Source organism: Myxine glutinosa, chromosome 9 (assembly GCF_964187855.1).
Source record: "Myxine glutinosa chromosome 9, kmMyxGlut1.1, whole genome shotgun sequence".
Classification (NCBI taxonomy): Eukaryota; Metazoa; Chordata; class Myxini; order Myxiniformes; family Myxinidae; genus Myxine; species Myxine glutinosa.
This window is the reverse complement of record NC_136269.1, coordinates 45,456,716-45,479,809: the sequence shown is the minus strand read 5'-3', so window position 1 is coordinate 45,479,809 and position 23,094 is coordinate 45,456,716. Positions and strand designations below refer to the sequence as shown.

At 48.2% G+C, this 23,094-nt stretch overlaps 1 protein-coding gene across 3 annotated transcripts in view; it reads right to left on the bottom strand.

Moving 5' to 3' along the window:
- RBM39 (RNA binding motif protein 39) overlaps positions 1–23,094 on the bottom strand; it is a 140,327-nt gene that overhangs the window by 73,469 nt on the left and 43,764 nt on the right. For all 3 annotated transcript variants that reach the window (XM_068129200.2, XM_078784319.1, XM_078784320.1), the window contains 3 exons: positions 13,055–13,175; positions 3,492–3,644; positions 3,193–3,342 (listed from right to left, as the gene is read on the bottom strand). In XM_068129200.2, the coding sequence (XP_067985301.1) occupies positions 3,193–3,342; positions 3,492–3,644; positions 13,055–13,175 (424 nt within the window). The remainder of the gene's footprint in view (positions 1–3,192; positions 3,343–3,491; positions 3,645–13,054; positions 13,176–23,094) is intronic.

The following is a 23,094-nucleotide window of genomic DNA, read 5'->3' as shown; positions in this document are numbered from 1 at the left end:
GATAAGCACCACAGTTTGGTCAATGGGAAAAGTGGGAGTCAGAGAGCCCTTAACCACCAATCAGCACCGCGGTGAGCGAACCGGTAGGCGTGCCCTCGTAGCCCGCGGCTTGATTCTGGGGAGGGCAATAAAACGAGGAGTGAGGGACTGCTTACGGAGATGAGTAAGGGATCCCCACGAGCAGATGCGTCAGGGAGAGAACCCGTCACGCAACGCCTCCACGAGATACGAGAGAGAAGACAGATGAACCGGTGGAGAGCACGTGGCGCATGAGGCAGAGGAATCCCTGAAAGAGCAGCGGCACGCAGCAGCTTCAGCCACAGCAGCTTCGGGTTTCACCGGCAGTATCGACCGTGGCCGCGAAGGAACGCGCCGTGCGAGACCGATAAAGAGGGCGGCGTCTGCTCCCTCCCGGCCCGACCGTGCTTCAGTCCGAGCTAAACCTTCCTCTCCCTCCAGCCATCCACCTCCTGCCATTCCTGTCATCATCCCCCATGTAAGTGTGCTTGTAGTCTGTCTTTGTCTTGTCCTTGGGGTATAAGTTAAGCCTGTTTAGTTAAGCTAGCGTTGCACTGTGTCTCCTTGATTCTGTCTGTCTTTTATTTTATTATCCTTCCTTCTTCCTTGGTTTCTTTAATTGTGTAAATAGTAGTAATAAATAGTATTCGTATTCCCAACCTTTTGCCTTTGTCTTCTTCCTCTTCTTCACATCCGTCGTCTTTGTCTTTTCCAAATTGAATACCTGTGGCACGATTTGGCCAACGTTTCAGGATCGGGTCTAGTCATTGTTAATAGTTCGTGCCGCGGTTACTTAAAACCGCTCGGCAATTAACATCTGTCCGCGGTACGAACGGGGCTGTGCCACCGGCCTTTCCGGAGGTCGCTGTACAGTGTGAGGGACCATGTCGGTCAGTTATAGAAGAGGGGATTAATCCCCCCTCTAAAGTGAACCGAGGCCGACGTTGGGTTCCGTAACAATATATATATTGTTACGGATACGGGGGACGGCTCTCCCGTTAGCAAGGGGTGATTAGCCCCTTGTCCTGTTAAGCTGGCCGGTTCCCCGGTCCTGGTACTTGTAACGCTCTCCCGCGGGATGGAACGGATCAGGGTTATGGGTCCAGGGTTTATCCCGAATATCTTTATCCGTCCCTCCGCAGACTAGGAAGACAAGTACCGCTCGAACCCCGGTTTTAGATGTTATAATTGCCGAGCGGTGTTAGCAACCCGACGTTCGAGCCATTAGCAGAGACTAACCCGATCCTGAACGTTGGCCAAATCGTGCCACAGGTATTCAATGAAGGAAATCACTAAAGCGACCGAATGTGAAGAAGAAGACGAAGGTAGGAAGAACAAATATAATTTATTACTATTATTTACAAGACCAAAAATAACCAAGGAAGAAGGAAGGATAATAAAGGCAGAAAGAGGGATGGACCAGAAGGACACAGTGAAACTCTAGCTTAACTAAACAGGCTTAACTTATACCCCAGGACAAGACACACAGAACAAACTCACGTACACAGAAGGATGGAATGGCAGGAATGGTTTGGGACGGCAGAGGAGGGTCCAGGCAGATGGTAGGCGTCAAGGTCCAGCTCCAAGCGCGCGCTCCGATCCACGCTTTGGGGTCGAGGCGAAAACAAGGCAAACACAGCTCCGCTTCGGCTGGCAGCAAGGAGCCGGCAGCTCCACGTAATCGGTTTCACACCGGCAGCGGTCTCACGTGTCCTCCGCCTCCTGCGCTCAACCTCACTGCTCCTCCTCCACTGAAATGATCAACTCCACTCAACTCTCTCCCGGTGGACTGCCAACTCTGACGCATCTGGACTCATCTGCCGTATCTCTCAAAATGCTTGCGCGGGCGTTTATATATCGCCTCCGGCGATCAAGCCGCCGGCCTCCAGGACACGCCCATCGGTGAGGTCGGGGCCCTGATTGGTCGCGAGGGCTCGCCGATCCCGCCCTTAGGGGAGGCGTTGGCAAGGCCACGCCTTGTTCCCGGCGCTGGGCCGACTCCTCCCACCTTCGGCTCCGAGATGACCTCGTGGCTAATGGAGTTTGGGGTGATTCGAGCGAGCCCCAGCCAAAGGGCAGCGAACGCTGCCGGCAATTGCGTTTTGGGGGCAATTGAAAGGGGATTCTACCTTATTTGAATTCGGTGCAATGCAGTGTTAACTAGTGGGAACAGAGCCTTAACCTACATAGAATAAGGAGATAACTGTATAGAAGGATATATGATTGGCTACGTGATTGTATATGGAACAACTACGGGCACGACCTTTGACCTTTATACACAACACATGGAGGAAGGAGGGTGATATCTTACAACAATTTCATTGCACTTACAACGATAATAAAAACTACAACACCATTCTCAAATCCACAACTATATATATATATATATAAACAGAAATCGGGCGCTACTTTTGACTCACCCTGTATAATAAGTCCATGAGGGGCGATTCGACTTACGACCACTTCAACTGACTTACGACCTGCTTGTCGGAACGTAACTCCGTCGTAACTCGAGGAGAGTCTGTGTATATAAAGAGTGAGTCATATTTTAAACCAACGACGTATGAGGATTGGGGGCAATAATAGATATTGTATTACAATTACGGTACAGTACGGTAGCTGCAGAGTCTCGGCAGCAGTGCACAGTTACAATACCCGATTCTGGTAATATTTTGGTTTGAATCTCTGAAAGCGAATCAACATAATGATGTCGTAGCACATCCGATTCATATATCATACTAACGCGCATTTATACCGCTCACACTTGGAAAATATTGAAGTTACTATATTTCTTGTGACAGGAGTTATTTTCCGCGTTGACAGCCAAACTGGCTTGACTGACTCGGCTCGGAAACGCAACTCGCCGCCAGGAACCCGGTTTGGGTACAGCTCTACCCCCCACCCCCAGCACCACCTTTCTACTCAACAGCTGAACCAGATGACCGCAACTGCCAGCCTAGTTTGTTTTTAGAGGGTATTCAACCTAAAATATCATTTTTTAACTGGAGAGAAGCAGGGGGAGGTAAAGGTGAGGCGTGGCCTGTCATTCAGCCTGCCACCAATAATTTACCATGACGAAACTCTGGCTAACAATATGGTGCAAAGCATGCTGCACAAAGCAAACCAAAACTTGACAAAAAAGACAAATGGACAAATACTGGAAAAAAGACATACCTTTCCAAAAGGCTCGAATATGCCCTTCAGCATTTCCTCGGTGATGTTGAAGTGCAGAGACCCAACATAGAGACGCATCGGTCCGGCGACACTCTTCTGCATGTTGGCAGCAGCTGCAGCTGCTGCAGCAGCCGCTCGGTTTTTCTCAGCCTGATTCACAAAAAAAAGAGTGCCAAAAAAAATCATTTTAAAAAAAGATGAAAAACAAATCGTGCACCAAGTTTGAGCACAACTAAGAAATTCTGAACACAGATGTGCATCTAAAAAGGCAAAAAAATAAAGTGTGTGATGTGACCAACCTGAGAAGCTTGAACAATTATAGGAACACCGAGAACCTTCTGACCAGTGAGTCCGATAGCAAGAGGTACAGAGCATATTTCTACAAACTCCACGTAAGCTATTCCCTTGGAGCGACGAGAATTGCGATCAGAAATCATCTTCACATCTCGTACCTGGAGCAGACAAACTATTTTAATGAGTTACAAGATTTAAAAAAAATTATAACTACATGAAAGCAGAAACACAAGCTTCTTTACAGGAAAAGCTTGCAAAGTGAAGTGATGCAATATAGTCTCTCAACATACTATCCATCCTACTACATGAAATAAGGAAATTCTCTGTGTTTGTACATCTGATATTTATATAATTGAAAGTGACTGAGCCAATCTCCACCAAATTTTGCAGACGTGCTTGGGGTCCCCAAGGTCGGGCCATGGGCACAAAATAAGCCCCCTTCCCATCCCCCACACGAAGGTGGGGAGACTTACAATTTTCACCTATACACATGGCACATGTATGTACATTGTATAGCGTTGTACCCGGTATGAGGGGATAGTAAAAGTCACAATAAATACACAAATTGCATAATAAAATCATAATAAAATACACAATACATAAATCTCTGCATGCATGAAGACCATATAAATCATGAAAGTGAGGGATTGTTGGAATATATTGTTACGGTTTTGCACGACCCACGTTCCCTTACCAAGGGGAGATTAAGCCCCTTGTTCTCCTTGGGTCGTCGCAACCGCGAGACTTGAGTAGCAACTTCCAGTCGGAAGCGGGACAGGGTTTCGGGACAATGTTCGCACGTACCTAAGTACCCACACCGCTGCGGAAGCGGGGATCAAGTCTCGCACGAACCACGCGTAATTTGAGTGCACCCGAGCAGATGGCGCACCACGTGGTCCGTGCTATTACCTTTGTATTGGAACCCGATTAGAGCGATATAATTCGTACCACGCTCAGTCAATAATGGAAGGGACGAGACGGTCGAATCAAAGAAATAACAGGTTTAATTATTATTTACAATGATTGGTAGAAGAACAGAGACACAGGGCAGATCTTATACAGTCTTAACTAATCTCCCAGACAATGGGCCCATTCACACTTACAGGGGGATGAAGGAAGGAATGTGCATGCGCTGAACGCGCCGGCTTTGTCGTTCAGGAACAGCTCACCCGGCGTGGCCCTCTGCTGGTCACAGCACGTCCCTCGACGAAGGCAGAAAGGCAGGCGGGAGGGATCCTCGCGGCGCATATCTCGAACAAAGGCAGGCAGGAAGCTATGCGCGTCTCTCGCCCGGCACGGCAGTCCTTCACAGCACGATTAATACAACGGCGCGCTTTCGCTCTCGTAAATCAACGGAGGATCTACCTCAAGCTCAACTTGTAACTCAATTCAACAGAGGACCCCGGCTCATAACTTGATTCAACACCGCGCACTCTCAGGACTCCAACTTGGTTCAGCGCACCTCTCCTCAGAACTTGTTCAACACCGCGCACTCTCAGAACTCTTAACTCAAGCTCATCACTCAGCGCATGTCCTTCTCGCGTGGGCTTGCCTCATAACTGAGGTGGGGGCTTCGGGCACAGGGTTATATTGCCACACCCTGGCCTGCCTCGAATGTTCCAAACCACGCCTTTTGCCGCAGTGCTAAGCCACTCCCCTCGAGCCCTGATTGGCAGCTCGTGCTTACCGGTCACTCCCCACTCCTTCTGTCCCGCCTTCCTTCGGCCTGGACCGACTTGTCAGGCCGGCCTCGTGGTGATTTGCGCCAAAACTCAAAGCATCGAGGCAGCATAAGCATTGGAAGGAGACCTAACTCTCATTATTCTACTCAACGCAAAACTAACACAGGAAAAGGACTACGCTTACACTTACTAAGAAATAACTGAGCTTAAACGAGGCTACATGTTGTAGTGTGACTAACTATGAGGGGAAATTAACCTTCGACGGAAATTAACCTTTATTTGTAAAAACACAAAACCGCAACACTGCACCCCTTCCTCGTCAGACTCGTCCCTGAGTCGAACCCAACAACTGAAACGACCGGTTAGAGAATGACATGCAAAATTAACTTTACTTTTACATGTGACATATAGGTGTGGTTCCCCCTACATTTACTCTAACCCGTGTATGCGACAGTTTTAAAACACTAGATATGTCCCTCCTATTGCGTTGAGTAGCTACCTATCAGATTCACACCCACAATTAACCGAATTCCAGAATTTGTCAAACTAAACACATAGCCGGTGGGCAGCATTTTTATATTTACAAGCACAAAACTTAACCTTATTTACAATTCTATGACCCAGGACCTGTCCTTTTTGGAAGAGAAGATTGGAGGGGAGAGAAAGCACAGCAAAATCACAAAACACACTCATCAATTAAATCATATCACTTGCTGCTTGCTTCTTCTGTGTGCCTATCAAACCGGCTAGCCCCCGGACCAGCATACAGGCCATTTTTGATCTTCAGGGCTATCTAAACTTACACTTCTTCTCATCCCTAGCACACCATAATAGAAAAATGCACAAAAAATGCTTTTATTTTATTTCATTTCTTTTTCTTTGCCAGGCAGGGCCACTCTCATGTGGTCCGACTGCTTGGCATTAATGCCACTCAAAACAAGTGGTCCGAAGATGCAAGGTGATTTTGCAGCAAAGTGCTGCACAGTAGAGGTGCAAGGCCACAAAGCTTGTGGTCCATGAGTGTAAGGTGCAGCAAAGGGTTTGTGGCAGCAAAGTGCTGCACAGGTGCAACAAGGTTCAGGAAAAGGATATGGCAGCAAATGCTTTGCAGTTCAGCTGCACAGATGTAGCAATGTGCAGAAGGAATGCTGCACAGGTCGATGGTGCTGCACAGTTCCACCTCCAAAATGGTCCTGGGGTGGGGGGAAGAGACAAAGCACGACCAGCAAAGCGGAAAGGACGCAACGGCACACAAAAACACAAGGTAAAGCAATGCGAGGGGCGCGGAAGAGCGAGCAGAGCAGGCTCGTCCCTAACCGTCCGTACCCCCCACCGTCGGCTTATACTACCCTAGCCCTCCTTGTATTTACAATCCGTCTCTACGTCTTGTCTCCCATATCCCCCTCTAATCCAAATTTGTCTCCCAATCCCTCCCAGGAAGGAAGGAATGGAACAAACACAATGTCACTCTACATCGTGATGCGTCTTACAACTCAAACGGTTCACAGAGTCTTGGTGTGGAGCTTCGTCCTCCTTGGTGACTGGCTGTGGATGGTGCGAAAGGATTTCTCACATCCGAACTACACTACTGACATTTACTTTTAACCTACCCGGGGTCGTACCCTGCCAATCGGCCTCTTTAAACTATGTGGTTCTAAGAACCCGAATTCCCATTGCCCACCTGGTGCCCCTTTGAAATTTGGGTCTCACTCCCGCAAATTTTCTCTGTGCCCTCGCACAATTTCGGGGCTGGGTCGAGTGGCTCCACTAGCATGTCTACCTACCTGCACACCTCCGCCACTGAAGTCGCCACCCGAGCTTACCTGCTCCTGCAACTACCTAACTGGGGAAGGCCCCTCCTGGCACTTTACCCCCTGATGCCCACCTTGGCATTGGGCAACCCGGGTCCTTCCCTTGGATCCTTGGGCCCCACTCAACTCTAACCTAACTGGCTCCCAGAGCCTACCTGCGGCCTCACCTGGCCGACAAACTACCAGTGGCGGAGTGCCCCAATAACCACACGCACCAATTAAGCCACACGCCCAGCCATTCCACATACTCATGCACCCAACAAAACACTTCTTTCCACTACCTGCACCACAGGTGTCAATATCCATACAAATTTTGCCTATGCCCTCTACCTGACTTTACACTACTCCCCCGGGCTTTCACGAATGGGTTCCACTCTTCCCCCATTCAATCCTTCGCACCATGCATTCCACACCTTTTATTCCACACCAAGCATTCCAAACTACTTATTCGCACACCATTGATCTCACACCACTTTTCTCGCACACCTTTTGTGCTCACACCAATTTATCTCACACACTACTTTCCATACACCTCAACACAATTCCATTTATCTCAATACACAATTCCTCACACACACACAGCATCATCTAGCTGACTACTTCTACTAAAACTCGTGCTTCCCTGTCATCCCTTTAAACTAGGCACTCCCTTGCCATTATCATCCACCGAAGCTACCTACGTCCCCACTACAGTACAAGTGTCACTACTTAAATCTCATGTATCTAAAGTCTGCTAGATCCCTATCATTATCCCAGCCCTCCCTCAGCCCATGTGCCTGTCACTACCATCCCCCTAATCTAATGCTCATGGGCCCTGTCCGTGTGAGGAATGGTCAAACTACCATTCCTCCATGTAGGGTGCACTACTTTCATCAGTCCACTACACTCGAGCCTCACCAAGTGGATGTACTTTGTCATGGCTCGGCCTCGTAGGGCCGAGCGATCCATGCGGGAGGTTTGTCTCCTGTATGTTGGGTCTGTCCGGCATTTTCGATCCAGGGGAGGAGGTATGGATGGGGCCAAGGTGCAGGGCCCCATCCCGGCGCGGGGCCTCGTGGTCCCACGCATGATGGCCCAACCGCCCACGGTCGGAGCACCGCACCGCCAGGGCGCGCGGCTCCGAAATCTCCGACCTCCCCTTCCTTGAACCTCGCCGTTCGCCTTTGCCGCCACGGCACGGCACGGCACCAACCATACAGTGCGGGGTCCGGCACGAAACGTGCACGCCGGTCCTTGCGAAACCACCGCCGCACCGATCCCTGCTGCACACAACTCACCGGGGGCTCACGTCTGCTATCCGTCCCACTAAACGCTACCCTGGTCGGTGTCGATGCTTGAGCCGCGTCCTCACACCTCGCGACCCACTCCGCACTCGCACACCCAAGCGTCCCCGGCCCCGCGCCTCCCATACACTCCGTTACTGCACACTCTTTCCGCACGGTCTGGTGTGCATTCTCCCTCACACTCCGTACTCGTACCTGCACACCTAGGCGCACTCACGCCACTCACACACTTCTTTACACACTTTTCCCGCCCACAGTCTGGTGTGCATTCTTCCTCCTTCGCACACTCACTCCTCGCACACTCTGGCGCACACTTTTCTCGCTCACACCTCGGCGCACACTCTCTCTCGCACTCCGTACCAGTCGCCCTCATACACCGCACAATGGACCTTCCGCGAACGCCAAGGGTCTCGCCTCTGCCCCAAGCGCGCCAAAAACCCGCTCGCGCCAAACACATTCGCGCCATATTTTCCATTCACCTCGGGGACCTCCTTTTCCGCCAGCACCTGCAAACCTTTTATTTCGTTAGCAAGCACGGCATCACGGTGTGAATACGATCTTTGTACCGGTTCCATTTCTACCTCCCGCGATTTGTTCTCCGATTCTACCGTCTCTTCAGCCCCAATTATCTATCTATAATTCCACTAATCTCTGTGTGTGTGTGTGTGTGTGTGTGTGTGTGTGTGTGTGTGTGTGTGTGTGTGTCTGTGTGTGTGTGTGTTTGTCTGTGACCGCTGTTTCTCGACAACCACGGGTCCGATATACTTTAAACTTGCCAGGTATATTGCTGGGGACCCGAGGATGTGCCTTTTCAAGGTTTGAAATTAATCGGACAAGTACTTACCGAGCTATGGCGATTTAGCCGTTCGCCGTTCGCTTTGGCGTTGCGAATGGACCAAACCATTGCATGTAAATAGAGGGGGGGGTTCTGTGGTCGTTGCGAATGGACCAAACCATTCATGTAAATAGAGGGGGGGGGTTCTGTGGTCGTTACTGCCACGTGGTTTCAAAGTTTTTTTTTGTTGTTGTTGTTTGCACGCATGTTTTTTTGCACCCACGTACGGGCACGCCCTAGGATGTTTACACACACACACCCCTACACAAATTTTTTTTTTTTTTTTTTTTGGCAAGGAACGGGCACCCACGTACGGGCACGTCCTAGCTTATATATAGTACGGGCATGCCCTAGTTTCTTCAATTCCAACTATTTCTTCGATGACCGCCGGCACCCATAAAATTTATTTTTCCAATGCGACGACCGTCGGCTTTTCTACACCCCGCGTCGCGATTTTCATATCCCCGGTCAACCCGGCCGTGCCTCGCCCAAGCTCACACTCCACGCGTTCCTCACATCGCTTCACCTCGTCGCGCGCCACCGCGACCTTCCCGCTCAACATGCGCCCAATGTCCTCCCCCGCCTTTTTCATGTCACACCTGGATTCCTCCCCCATCTTTTTTAATGTCTCCCCTCGGGTGTCCATTCTTTCATTCATTTTATCCATTTCATTCTTTTGGGCGTCTATTTTGTTTTCCAAACCTAATAACCCATCTTTCATTTCCTTGGTGGATTTGTCCCTGTTACACCTTGCTTCGTCCCTCATTTCTTTCATTTGCTTGGTGGTTTTGTCCCCGTTACACCTTGCTTCGTCCCTCATTTCTTTCATTTGTTTCATAATTTGGGCCAGGTATGACCCAATGTCGAGCCCGGTCTGCACAGCGGGCCCGGCTGCCACCGCCACGTGCGAGGCGCCGCCATTTTCTTCGCCAGCTGCCTCCCCCTCTTCGGCTTCCTCCATTACCAACTGTCCCTCTCGGTCCTGGGTCCTCAATTCCTCCTCTTCTTCTACCCCCACCGGCATTCGACCACCTTGGCCAGCCATGGTACGAATAAAATTCGGATTTTACAACTAAATTTGTTCGCTCGTAATTTTGAGTGCGTGAAGCGCACTCCAGGTCCAATCCCACTCCTGACACCAAATGTTACGGTTTTGCATGACCCGCGTTCCCTTACCAAGGGGAGATTAAGCCCCTTGTTCTCCTTGGGTCATCGCAACCGCGAGACTAGAGTCGCTACTTCCAGTCGGACACGGGGCAGGGCTTCGGGACAATGTTCGCACGTACCTAAGTACCCACGCTGCCGTGGAGGGCGGGGATCAAGTCTCGCACGAATCACGCGTAATTTGAGTACACCCGAGCGGATGACGCACCACGTGGTCCGTGCTATTATCTTTGTATTGGAACCCGATTAGAGCGATATAATTCGTACCACGCTCAGTCAATAATTGAAGGAATGAGACGGTCGAATCAAAGAAATAACAGGTTTAATTATTATTTACAATGATCGGTAGAAGAACAGAGACACAGGGCAGATCTTATACAGTCTTAACTTATCACCCAGACATTGGGCCCATTCACACTCACAGGGGGATGAAGGAAGGAATGTTCATGCGCTGAACGCGCCGGCTTTGTCGTTCAGGAACAGCTCACCCGGCGTGGCCCTCTGCCGGTCACAGCACGTCCCTCGACAAAAGCAGGCAGGCAGGCGGGAGGGATCCTCGCGGTGCGTATCTCGAACAAAGGCAGGCAGGAAGATATGCACGTTTCTCGCCCAGCACGGAGGTCCTTCACAGCGCGATTAATACAACGGCGCGCTTTCGCTCTCGTAATTCAACGGAGGATCTGCCTCAAGCTCAACCGCGAACTCAACTTGTAACTCAATTCAACAGAGGACCCTGGCTCATAACTTGATTCAACACCGGGCACTCTCAGGACTCCAACTTGGTTCAGTGCACCTCTCCTCAGAACTTGTTCAACACCGCGCACTCTCAGAACTCTTAATTCAAGCTCATCACTCAGCGCATGTCCTTCTCACATGGGCTTGCCTCATAACTGAGGTGGAGGCTTCGGGCACAGGGTTATATTGCCACGCCCTGGCCTGCCTCGAATGTTCCAAACCAAGCCTTTTGCCGCAGTGCTAAGCCACTCCCCTCGAGCCCTGATTGGCGGCTCATGCTTACCGGTCACTCCCCACTCCTTCTGTCCCGCCTTCCTTCGGCCTGGATCGACTTGTCAGGCCGGCCTCGTGGTGATTTGCGCCAAAACTCAAAGTATCGAGGCAGCATAAGCATTGGAAGGAGACCTAACTCTCATTATTCTACTCAACGCAAAACTAACACAGGAAAAGGACGACGCTTACACTTACTAAGAAGTAACTGAGCTTAAACGAGGCTACATGTTGTAGTGTGACTAACTATGAAGGGAAACTAACCTTTATTTGTAAAAACACAAAACCGCAACAATATCATACAACAATGTTTGTATGTTTGTTTTAATTCTACACACTCCTAAACCGATGGATGGAATGAGTTGAAATCGATAGTTGGACTTCAAAAATTTAATAGCCTCCAATGTTCAGGGCGGGGGGTGGGTGAGGGAAAGGGTCGCAAATTCTCTATGCAAATGTGTATCCTATAACGCTGCTCCTGGTGGTGATTACAAGTCTCATCCCATGGGTAATTCTGGGGAAATTAACCTGTCTTCCACTAGTGCGGATAACAAAGGCAGGTATCATGTGGTCAGTCTGCACCAACCAGCCACACGCCACATAACTCGCCTACCACCCCTCCACCCCTACCAGCAAATTAGTGTTGCTGTTTTTGTCCCCCGTCGCACCGCGGAGCGAAAGGGTGACAATGGTTTTCCCCTCCGTCCGTGTGTGCGTCCGTGCATGTGTGCGTGCGTACGTGCACTGCAATATCTTTATAAAAGTAAGCGAAGGACCGAATTCTAATTTGGTGTGTGGGTGCAACTAGGCATATGAAAGAACCCTATTGAAAATTAGGTCGCCACGTCAAAATCCAAGATGGCTGTCACCATATCTAAACCTTGTGAGCGCAATATCTTGAAAAGTAATTGTCTGAACCTTGTGAGCGGACTATCTTGAAAAATAAATGAACTACTAACTTCTAATCCGGTGTGTGGGTGTATCGAGGCATAAGGAAGAACGCTATTGAAAATTGGGTCGCCACGTCAAAATCCAAGATGGCCGCCTTGCGTCTTCCACTTTGTCAACTCACATCACTTCACCGACGGGGGACCTAGGCATAACGCTTGTTCTATTTATCTTTCAAGGGCAACCCAACGTTGTAACAAAATAAGCAGAAACCTGCTAATTGGTAGAATTTGGCAAGTGCGATCAGATAAAATTACAGCACTACAAATGGTCAATCATCAAAGAGCATTTGACCGACAGAGATGAAATTTATAAGAAATTACTTTTTGAATTGATCATGCAAGTAATTCACATTGAAAAGGTGTGGTGAGGCGGTGGACTGTTTTCAAAGTGCAGAAATACGAAGTAATTAAAAATATACAAGAAATACGTTGTGTATAACATGATACTTGCGAAATCCCTAAAATAAGTTGACCTTTGGCCTATGTTGACCTTTTGGCCTGTGTTGACCTCAAAAATAATTAGTATTTGAATTCCGTGACCGAATATGCAAATTCTCTTCAAATGTCAAGTCAATCCGATGAAAATTAAGGATTTTAGAAATTTGACAAAGTTGTTGACCTTTGGCATACATTGACCTTTTGACCTAAAATCAATAGGCTTCTTCCTTATGACCAATTCTACCATTTGTTGAAGTTTTGTGAAGATTGGTTTAAAATTGTGACCCCTACGTGATTGACATTCAAACAGACAGAATAACGCAGAAGACCAACCAATTTAATTGAAAAATCTTTGATTTTTCGCAAGTAAAAACAGGAAGATGTTTGGAGAAAAGCAAACCTGGCCAACGGCAGAAAAGAACTCTTCTAGATCCCGAGGCCTGATGCGTGCTGCGAGCTGCATGCAGAAAACCGTACGTGCATCTCGCTCCTCAGGACTCAGATCATCACCCGGTATTTTGCTGTAAAACACATGCACAATGCCCATACACAAAATTACAACATGACTTGGGAAGACAACATGAGAGATACTAAAAAAAAAAAGGTTCATAAATTTAATGGACAGAGTATACAAGTGGGGAAGCAGAGTGAGATTGAGAGGGTGGAGAGAAGCCCGTCACCATTTGCTTTCGTGCAGCACTGGCGGGGGTGTTCTGAGTGTCACTTAGCATTATATTCATTCGACAAACTCAGGTTTGGACTATGCCCACTGCTAATTTGACATTAATCTATCTAAGAAAGTCGATCTTGTGACAGTTAGAGCCAACTGTGCTATGTCTTCCATCCCTGGATGATCAGGAGAGGTCATGGCTGATGGTGAAGATGAGGAATTAAATAGACAACCTCTTCCAGTGCCTGACCATATAAATAGGTAGATTTGTTTGCCGATCCTTGCAGAAAGACACCAAGCTTATAGTAGTTTTTCAGATGTGAAACCAGGTTTATAGCCCCTCCAAAGGCCAGGCTTTATGAAGAACCAAGACAGTTTATAGTAAGGTCAGGAATCTAATTCAGGTGAAACAGATGTGAAAGGCAAGCATACTACCTCTGCAAGATTCTATTGTGGAGGGAGAACTCAAGGGTCTTACCCAAAGAGACCACCTGATACAAAATTTCATTGAATCGTCTTATTAAAACATTTATTTACAGAGCTTGGTACCAAAATTACGATTTATGTGCACATAGGGGAGAGACAAACAAGATGTCTGTCTAACAGCATAGCTCGCTCTAACTGAATGAATGAATGAATGATCGTTTTAAGGCCATTTTCCCCGCTAGAGCGAGGGTTAGCCTTGCGGGCCCCATGACAATCATGGTTCCCTGCTTGAGGCAGTGTTTTTTTTTATGGCCGGATGCCCTTCCTGACACCAACCCTTGGTCACGCTCTTACGATGCGCAGGGATATGGTGTACCTATTCTAAATCGGGGTACACACCGTGATCATTCATCCCAGCAAGCTGGTACTCAATTTGCCGACCTCGGAAGGATGACAGGCTGAGTCAACCCCCCCTGGCGTTAATTCAGCGATCAACCGGGATTCGAACCGAGGATCCTAGGATCCCAAGCCGGTACCCTAACCGCTAAGCCAACACCATGACGAACAGTAACTAACGAACTAACTAAGCTCAAACTAACAGTCTCAAAAAGCAGTCTTTATATCCCTCATGATCCCAAACGGGGGGGGGGGGGGGGGGGGGAAGGGATATTTGCATAGCTGTCCGAACCTGAGGGCAGGGAGTTGAAGCAAATCTTGATAAAAGTCTTGATACAATGAAAGTCTGTTTCAACATTTCACCACATGTTTGTAAAGGAAAGATATGCAGATTGGAAAACAATGGGCAGGGTAATGTTGCATTCCAAGTAATTAACCTCTAAAAAGTTACAATGTTCAGTACCCTAACCCTAACACCTAACATCATGTTGAAATGTCAAAGCACAATACTGGGAGTCCTCTTTATACACTCATTCGACCAACGCTTTTTCACATTAACACTTTCAAAGAACTTAGACCAGTTTTCAGTGAACACTCCGTCATTTTCACTTTAACGGTTTTGACCTGCGCATGCGCAAGATTGGAGGTCTCGTCTCTTCAAAGCTGTCCATGCGCGCTCGCTTTCGAAGTTAAGTAACTTTTCACAATTGTGTTTTTGTCGAAACTGTATCTTTCTCTCGGTGTATGTACCTATTGGGGTGTCTTTAATAGTATTCTTGGTGTTGGTTTTTCATACCTGTGTACAGAATCGTCGGTCTTTCCTATCGCGTATTCTGAGGCCTAAGTGTAGTACAAGGCTACCGTGTCCGACCTTGGCTTGAGGCTTTGTTTTGGTCTCAGCGGTTCTCCGATCGCGCTGCAATTACTTTCCGGTCTCTGTTTTTCACGGTCTTTTCACCCCATACTTCCTTGTTTTAAAATCTCAAAAAAAACAAAAAAAAAACAAAAAACATTTCCTTCTGTTCTTATTCGTTTATTCGTTCTTATTTGTTCGTTCGTTCTTCGACCACGTTGTTTGTGATCACGTGATCACGTTGTTAAAAAATGTCTCATCTGTCCCCTGAAGACCTGTACTCTGTCATATTCGAAAACACCTTTTTCTTCTTCTTCTTCTATAAAAGGATGCTTTCGACTTGCTCACCAAATCTATTCATTCTCAAAAAAAATTCCATCTCTTATAGTGCATCTTTCATTCATTCCCTAAACTCTCCAGCACTCCATCCTCCCTCCAGCGTCCTCAAACGTATTTTTGACTCGAATGTCTCAAGAAACTCATTTTGCAATAAATGTTCGTTTCCCATTAATCGTACACTTTTCAAAATCCCATCACCCAAAAATCCCATTTCCCATCACCCCTCCCCTCTGAATCTACCCCCTTGCCCCTCCCCTCCAAATCATCCCCATCACCCATCTCTTTCAAATCTTCCCCCTTGCCCCTCCCCTCCAAATCTTCCCAATCACCCATTCCTTTCAAATCTCCCCCCACACCCCTCCCCTCCGAGACTCTCCCTCGCTCCTCCCCTCCTAGACTCCCCTCTCACCCCTCCTCCTCAAAGCGTCCTCCCCGCTTCTTCCCCCTTCCAACTTTCACCTTCATCTCCCTCAACCTTCTGCCTCGCTCTTCCCCCTCGTCAAATAACACCTCACTGTGCCTCTCGCAATCACCATCAAACCTTTTGTCCGCCCCATTCTTCCCTTTCTCCAAGCTATTCTGTAATCTCCGACACACCTTCAACAGCTCTCCCTACCTCTTCCTCCTCTTCCACATCTTACCCTACCGCTCCCCCCCCCCGTTCTGTATCCGATACTCCCCCTTCCTCTTCCTTAACAGTATGGACCTCAAACATCCGGGGCCTTCGCTCAAACTTGTCTGATCTCTCCATACAGGTTGCTTCTGACAAACCAGACGTGATCTGCTTAACAGAAACTTTCCTCCTTCATGATGTCTCTGATTCCTTGGTATCTCTCCCAGGTTACTCCCTCCTCCGGTATGATAGACCTGAGCCTCGTCCTGGAGGTGGGGTTGCTATCTTTATAAAAAACTCTTCCTCACTCGCCCTGCACTGCCCTCTTTCCACCTCACCCCCAGGAATACCTTTGGCTACGGCTTCCCCTTCGCTCCCACCTTTTGTTCATGTGTGTTGTACCGTCCACCAAACCACCTCACCTCACCTCTCGCAAATGGTTCCGTTTCCGGTCTTGCTGGCGAGGGTTCGATTTTTTGCAGCTCCACACGCTCTCCATCGAAATCGAAGTTAAGTAATTGTTCCCATTTTGTATTTTCGTTAAAACTATATTTATTTTATGGTGTATGTACGTATATTGTCCCGACAAAGATTTTCGGTGCAAACCTTTCATACCTGTATTGAAAATCGTGTTAATTCGTGTCGTCTTGAGGCCTTGTACAGTGTACAGTACAACCTTGAGGCTTTGTTTTTCTCTCAGCGCCTGTCGTTTGTGATCCAATAACTTTCGTTCTCTGTTTTCCCAGTCTTTCCACCCCAAAGCCTACTTCCTTATGTAAATCTCAACTCAAAAAAACAAAAAAAAAAGACATTCCTTCTCTGTGCTCATTCGTTTATTCATTCTTATTCGTTCGTTCGTTCTTCGACCACGTGTTTCTCCCCCATTTCCCCAGATAGATTGTCAAATTTCAACTCGTTATTTTATCGTCCATGCGATATTGTTTGATTATAGTTAGTTTTGGTTTGAATTTCCTGTAACTCGTAATTAATTAATCGTGTTCTGCTCCTCGTGTGTGGCCTTGTAGTTGTACCCCCGTCGGTGTTTTGTTAACTTAAGCGTGTTTTGCTTGGCTCTTGGTTTTTTCCCTTCTACCCCGAACATAATACTCTGTCTAACGTTCTAAATCCCCACCCCCCCCCCCCCCAAAAAAAAACAAAAAAACAAAAACATTTATTTTATTTTCTCCACGTGTACTGTTGTCTCATCCTGTATTTTCTGTCCAGGTGTGCTGTTCGCCCCACCCCCATTATCTCCTTGCCAGCCACCGTTTGCCCTGTTCACGTGACTCGTGGTGGTCCCTCTCGGCTCTCCCCCCGTTGGTATTTTTGTGCATATAAGATTGTTCACGTTTCTGTTTAAATATTATTTAAATATGTTTAACCTTTCCCCTTCTGTGTTTTATTCAGTGGTATATTACAACACGCTGTTTTTCTTCCTATTTAAAAGGCTTTTCTCAATTTCCTCTCCAACTCATTCCACTTCAAAAAAAAGAAATTCAATATCTTATACGTCTCCCTCACTACATGGTCTAAATTCACATTCATTCCATCCCTCCTCCATCGTTCTGAATCTGATTGCTAACTTGAAAATCACAACAAACCCAATTTGTTATCAATGTTCGTCTTTCATTAATCATCCACTTTCTAAACTCCCCTCTTGCCCCTCCCATCCAAATCCCCCCCCTTGCACCTACACTCCTAAACTCCCCCCTTGCCCCTCCACTCTTAAACTCCCCCCTTGCCCCTCCACTCCTGAACTCCCCCCTTGCCCTTCCCCTCCTAAACTCCCCCGTTGCCCATCCCCTCCTAATCCCCCCCCCATGCCCCTCCACTCCTGATCTCCCCCCTTCCCCTTCCCCTCCTAAACTCCCCCCTTGCCCCTCCCCTCCAAATCCCCCCCCTTGCCCCTACACTCCTAAACTCCCCCCTTGCCCCTCCACTTCTAAACTTCCCCCTTCCCTCCAAAACTCCCCCCTTGCCCCTCCCATTCAATTCTCCCCCCATACCATTCCTCTCCAATTCTCCCTCCTCCCCCCTCCTCCTCCAAGCTGCCTCCTCCCCACTTCGTCTCCCTTCTATCTCATACCTCCACCCCCCCAAACCTTCTACTTTCCTCTGCCCCCCCTCAAACAACCCCTCACTGTGCCTCATCCCTTCACCATCAAACCTTTCATCCTCCTCATCCTTCCCTTTCTTGGAACTCTTCTGCAACATCTGACACACTATCAACTGCTCTCCCTACCTCCCCCTCTCATCCTTCATCTTACCCTACTCCTCCCCTCCCCTGTCCTGTACCCGATGCTCCCCCTCTCTCTTCATTAACGGTATGGACCTCAAACATCCGGGGCCTTCGCTCAAACCTGACTGATCTCTCCATACAGGTTGCTTCTGACAATCCAGACTTGATCTGCTTAACAGAGACTTTCCTCCTTCAAGATGTCTCTGATTCCTTAATATCTCTTCCTGGTTACTCCCTCCTCCGGTATGATAGACCTGAGCCTCGGCCTGGTGGTGGGGTGGCTATCTTTGTCAAAAACTCTCTTCCTCACACTCCTTGCACTGCCCTCTTTCCTCCTCACCCGCAGGAGTACCTCAGGTTACGGCTTCCTCTCCGCTCCCACCTTTTGTTCATATGTGTTTTGTACCGTCCCCCAAACAGTGATGACTCCATTTACATTTCACTGTCTGACAACCTGGACCAACTTCTATCCACTCATCCCAACTCTCTCTTCCTCATATGTGGTGACTTCAACTGTCATCATGCCACCTGGTTGGGTGTGGGTTCCTCTCTCACCAGTCATGGCACCTCAGCAAAGGACTTCTGTGACTCACTGGGATCGACACAATCTGTCAATTTCCCGACCCGGATCTCAGCCAATGGAGTATCTTCTCTTCTAGACTTGGTTATGACAAACTTCCCAGCTAATGTCTGCTGCTCTTCTTCTGCTCCAATCGGTTCTTCTGATCATGTGCTTGTCAAAGTGGACATCTCTCTGGCCATTCTCAGAGAGCCTCCTCAGCGTCGACGAGTCTGGCATTTCACTCAGGCTGACTGGGACGGTCTTCAAGCAGCCTTCAATCGTCTGGATTGGTCTCCCATCTCCACTGCCTCTGACATCAATTCTTCCTGGGAATTCTTCCAAAGCAAACTGATCTCTCTCATGCACAGATTTATCCCATCTCGCCTTCAGTTGTCTTACCCTTCCTCCCGTCCATGGTACACTGAATCTTGTGGTGAGGCAGTTGCCCTGAAACAACTTGCCTTTGCCTCTTGGAAGGCTAATCCAACTGAAGGCAATCTCAGTTCCTTCCACCAAGCTCGGAACAAGTGTGTGTCTACCCTCAGGAGTGCCAGGAAGCACTATCTCTCCTCACTCAAGAATGAACTCTCAAACCTGTCTCCTTCCTCCAAATCCTGGTGGCGTCTGGTCAAATCCGTTTCTGGTGTTTGTTCCCCCTCCATCCCCTCCCTTACCTCAAATGGCCACACAGTTGACATCGCACGTGACAAAGCCGAATGCCTCAACTCTGTGTTCGCCTCAAAATCCTTAGTCCCAAACCCATGTCTCTCTGTTCCCACCTTTCCCAGTCGAACCCAACTGCTCCTGGACTCTGTGTCCTCTCCTGACAAGGTGGAGGAGTTTTTGTCAAACCTCGACTCTGATTCTGCAACTGGACCAGACGGTATCAGCCCACGGGTCCTAAAATCCTGCTCTGCCGCTCTATCTCACCCTCTCTCTGTTCTTTTCACCCTATCTTTTGCTCAAGGTCATCTGCCAGCATCCTGGAAATCAGCTAACATTACCGCTTTACACAAAAAAGGTGCAAAAACAGATCCTTGCAACTACAGACCAATCAGCCTGCTCCCAATTATCAGCAAAGTCATGGAATCCATCATTGCTTCGGATATGAAATCTTTCCTCTTCTCCAATGGCTTGATCTCTGATCATCAATTTGGTTTCAGACCAGGTCACTCTACTCTGGACATGCTGCTTCTGCTGTCTCAACAATGGATGGAGGTCCTCAATGCCAAACAGGAAATCAGAGCTGTCTCCCTTGACATTTCACGGGCCTTTGATACGGTCTGGCACCCAGCTCTGCTCACCAAACTCTCCTCCTATGGTATCTATGGAAATCTTCATGCATGGCTTGCGGACTTCCTCTCTGGTCGTAGTCAACGTGTGGCCCTGAATGGATTTCTCTCATCTCCCCTTCCTGTTCAGGCTGGAGTTCCCCAAGGAAGTGTGCTGGGCCCTGTGCTTTTTCTGGTCTTTATCAATGATCTCTCCGACTCTCTGGAAAATCCTCTATCTCTTTGCTGATGACTCCACTCTCTGCCGCTCCATTCCTCTTCCCTCAGATCGGCAGTCTGCAGCCTCCTCACTCTCTGAAGACCTGGACAAAATCACAGACTGGTCAAACAAGTGGAACATGTCTTTCAATCCTGACAAATCTCACTCTCTTACTATGTCTCTCCGAAAAGATCGACTGGACAACCCTCCCATCTACTTTCTCAACAATCCTCTCCAAGAAGTTCTGTCGCTCAAGCTTTTGAGTCTCACTATCTGCCATGATCTTTCTTGGGAAAACCACATTTCCAAGCTGGCCTCCAAAGCCAGTCGCCGACTGGGCATCCTCCGTCGTGCGAAGTCCTTCCTCGGCACACCTGAGCTCCTCACCACATACAAGGCTTTCATCCGCAGCTCAATGGAATACTGTTCTCCCCTATGGGCTGGTGCTCCTGCCTCACACCTGGCTCGGCTTCACGCTGTTGAATCCAAAGCTTTCAAAATCATTGGAATCTCCCGCGATGAAGCTATCTCTGAGGGCCTTTCACTCACTCACCGCAGGCAGGTAGGTGGTCTTTCTGTCTTCTACCGACTCCTCTCCGGCCTTGCTCCCCCAGCTCTCTCTGTGCTCTGTCCCCCAAATATTCCTACAGGTCGCAAAAGATCTGCCAGCAACCCTCTGATGGTTAAACTGCCGAAATCTCGGCTCTCTGCTCACCTTCACTCTTTCATTCCTCTTTTCTCCCGCCTCTGGAACAAACTCCCACACTCCCTTCAATCCCTCTCCTCCCTCCAGGTCTTTAAAACAGCTGTTCACCACCATCTCTTATCTTCCCCCATCCAAAACCTTGATCTTTTCTACCCCCACTAATTCACACCAATTCCCCCCCTTCCCACGCCTCCTCCCCCCAGGCCCTCTCCCTTCCACACATCTCCCTGCTCTCAAATGTTGTGTTTGTGTGCTTCCCCTTCTCTCCCCATCTTGTTTTCCGCTCCCTCTTGTTATATATTTTGTTTGTCTGGTTGATTTGTTTGTGAAGTAAATGTTAGCTCTTTCACGAGCCTCGATTCAGTATACAAAAAAAAAACAAAAAAAAAAAACGCTTTTTCTCTCCATGGGGAGACAAAAGAGTAAAGCGAACAGCCGAACGGAGAATGTATATTGTACTCACTCACCCAGCGCTTCACACAAGTTATGGTGCGTGTATACTGTTCAGTACTGTACTGTATAAGTGCACCAACTCTTTTCATTCATTCGTTGAACAGCGTTTGTTCATGTTTTTCCCCTTTAATTCCTTCCCACCTCAGTCGTTCACAAGATATACATTTATACCAAAGCACCGTGTGTTTGTTGAAAGCCGAATCTGCGCGTTCATTCGTGTGACCGTGTTTTTTCCTCTCCATTCCTTCCCACCTCAGTCCTTCACAAGATATCCATTTATACCAAAGCACCGTGTGTTTGTTGAAAGCCGAACCTGCTTGTTCACTCATGTCACAGCGTTTGTTGAATGGCTAAACCTATCATGACTGGAAAATGCCAGACAACTCCTACAGCAGCTATTCCAGCCAGAAAAATCATGAAATATCGATCACTTTACAGGTGAAGATGGACGTGGTGAAACGTATTGAGCATGGGGAGTGCCTCGTGGATGTCGCCCATGCCCTTTGCCTAGCACGATTCACTGTAAGAACAATTATGTTAAGTGCCACCAAGATCAAGGCAAGTGCAGTGACTTTGTTGCCAGGAGCTACTCTACACATTACCAAGACAAGGGATGCAAAAATGGTGAAGATGGAGAAACTTGATGGTGTGGATCGAAAACCAAGCTCAATGCAACATGCCACAGTCTGTTAATGATTCAGGAGAAGGCCAAGTCTTTGTGGAATGACCTGAAGGAGCGTGAAAGCGATGAGTGACGGAACCTTCAAGGCAAGTCATGGGTGGTTCAGGAGATTTAAGAAGCGGTCAAACCTCCACAACATTGGCCTTTCTGAGGAGGCAGCAAGCGCGGACACCATGGCAGCAAAACTGTTTCCAGAGCAGCTCAATAAAGTCATCGAGGAAGGATGCTACTCAACCAAGCAGGTATTTAATGTGGATGAAACGGGGCTGTTCTGGAAGCGGATGCCATCACGGACCTACATCTCGAAAGAAGAGACAGCGGCTGCTGGTTTTAAAGCCGCAAAAGACGGCCTTACCCTTCTCCTTGGGGGCAATATGCTTTTAAGAGGACTGCAAGATCAAACCTATTCTTGTGTACCATTCTGAAAATCCAAGAGCTCTGAAAGGGTACGTCAAGTACAATCTTCCTGTCCTATGGCGATCCAACATGAAAGCCTGGGTGACGAAGGCCGTATTTCAAGATTGGATCTCAGCCAACTTCTCTCCATTTTTTAATGAATATTATGGGTGCCAAAACCTGGACAACAAGGCCTTGCTGTTGCTGGATAATGCCCCGGGCCATCCCATAAATGTTGAGGATTTTGCAGACAATGGACCAGCATGTTATAGCAACATTCAAGAGTTACTACTGTTATGGATCTGTCACTTCTGACTTTGTTGTTTTTATATACTTGTCGGATTTTTTAGTTTAATAATAATAATAATAATAAAGGAGTCTTATATAGCCCCATCAAGCAGAGTTAACGACCCTCGTGGCGCTTTACATTATCATGCGAACGCACACACACCGCACACACATACACACACACAGACACACCTTCACTCTTGCCCTATTCCTCTCCCTCCCCATTCAAAACCCACAGATGTGTACTCTCCCCTCCTCCCCTCCTCCCTCCTCCACACATGTACACAGACATACTCTCGATCTCTGTCCCACCTCAAACCAAAGGG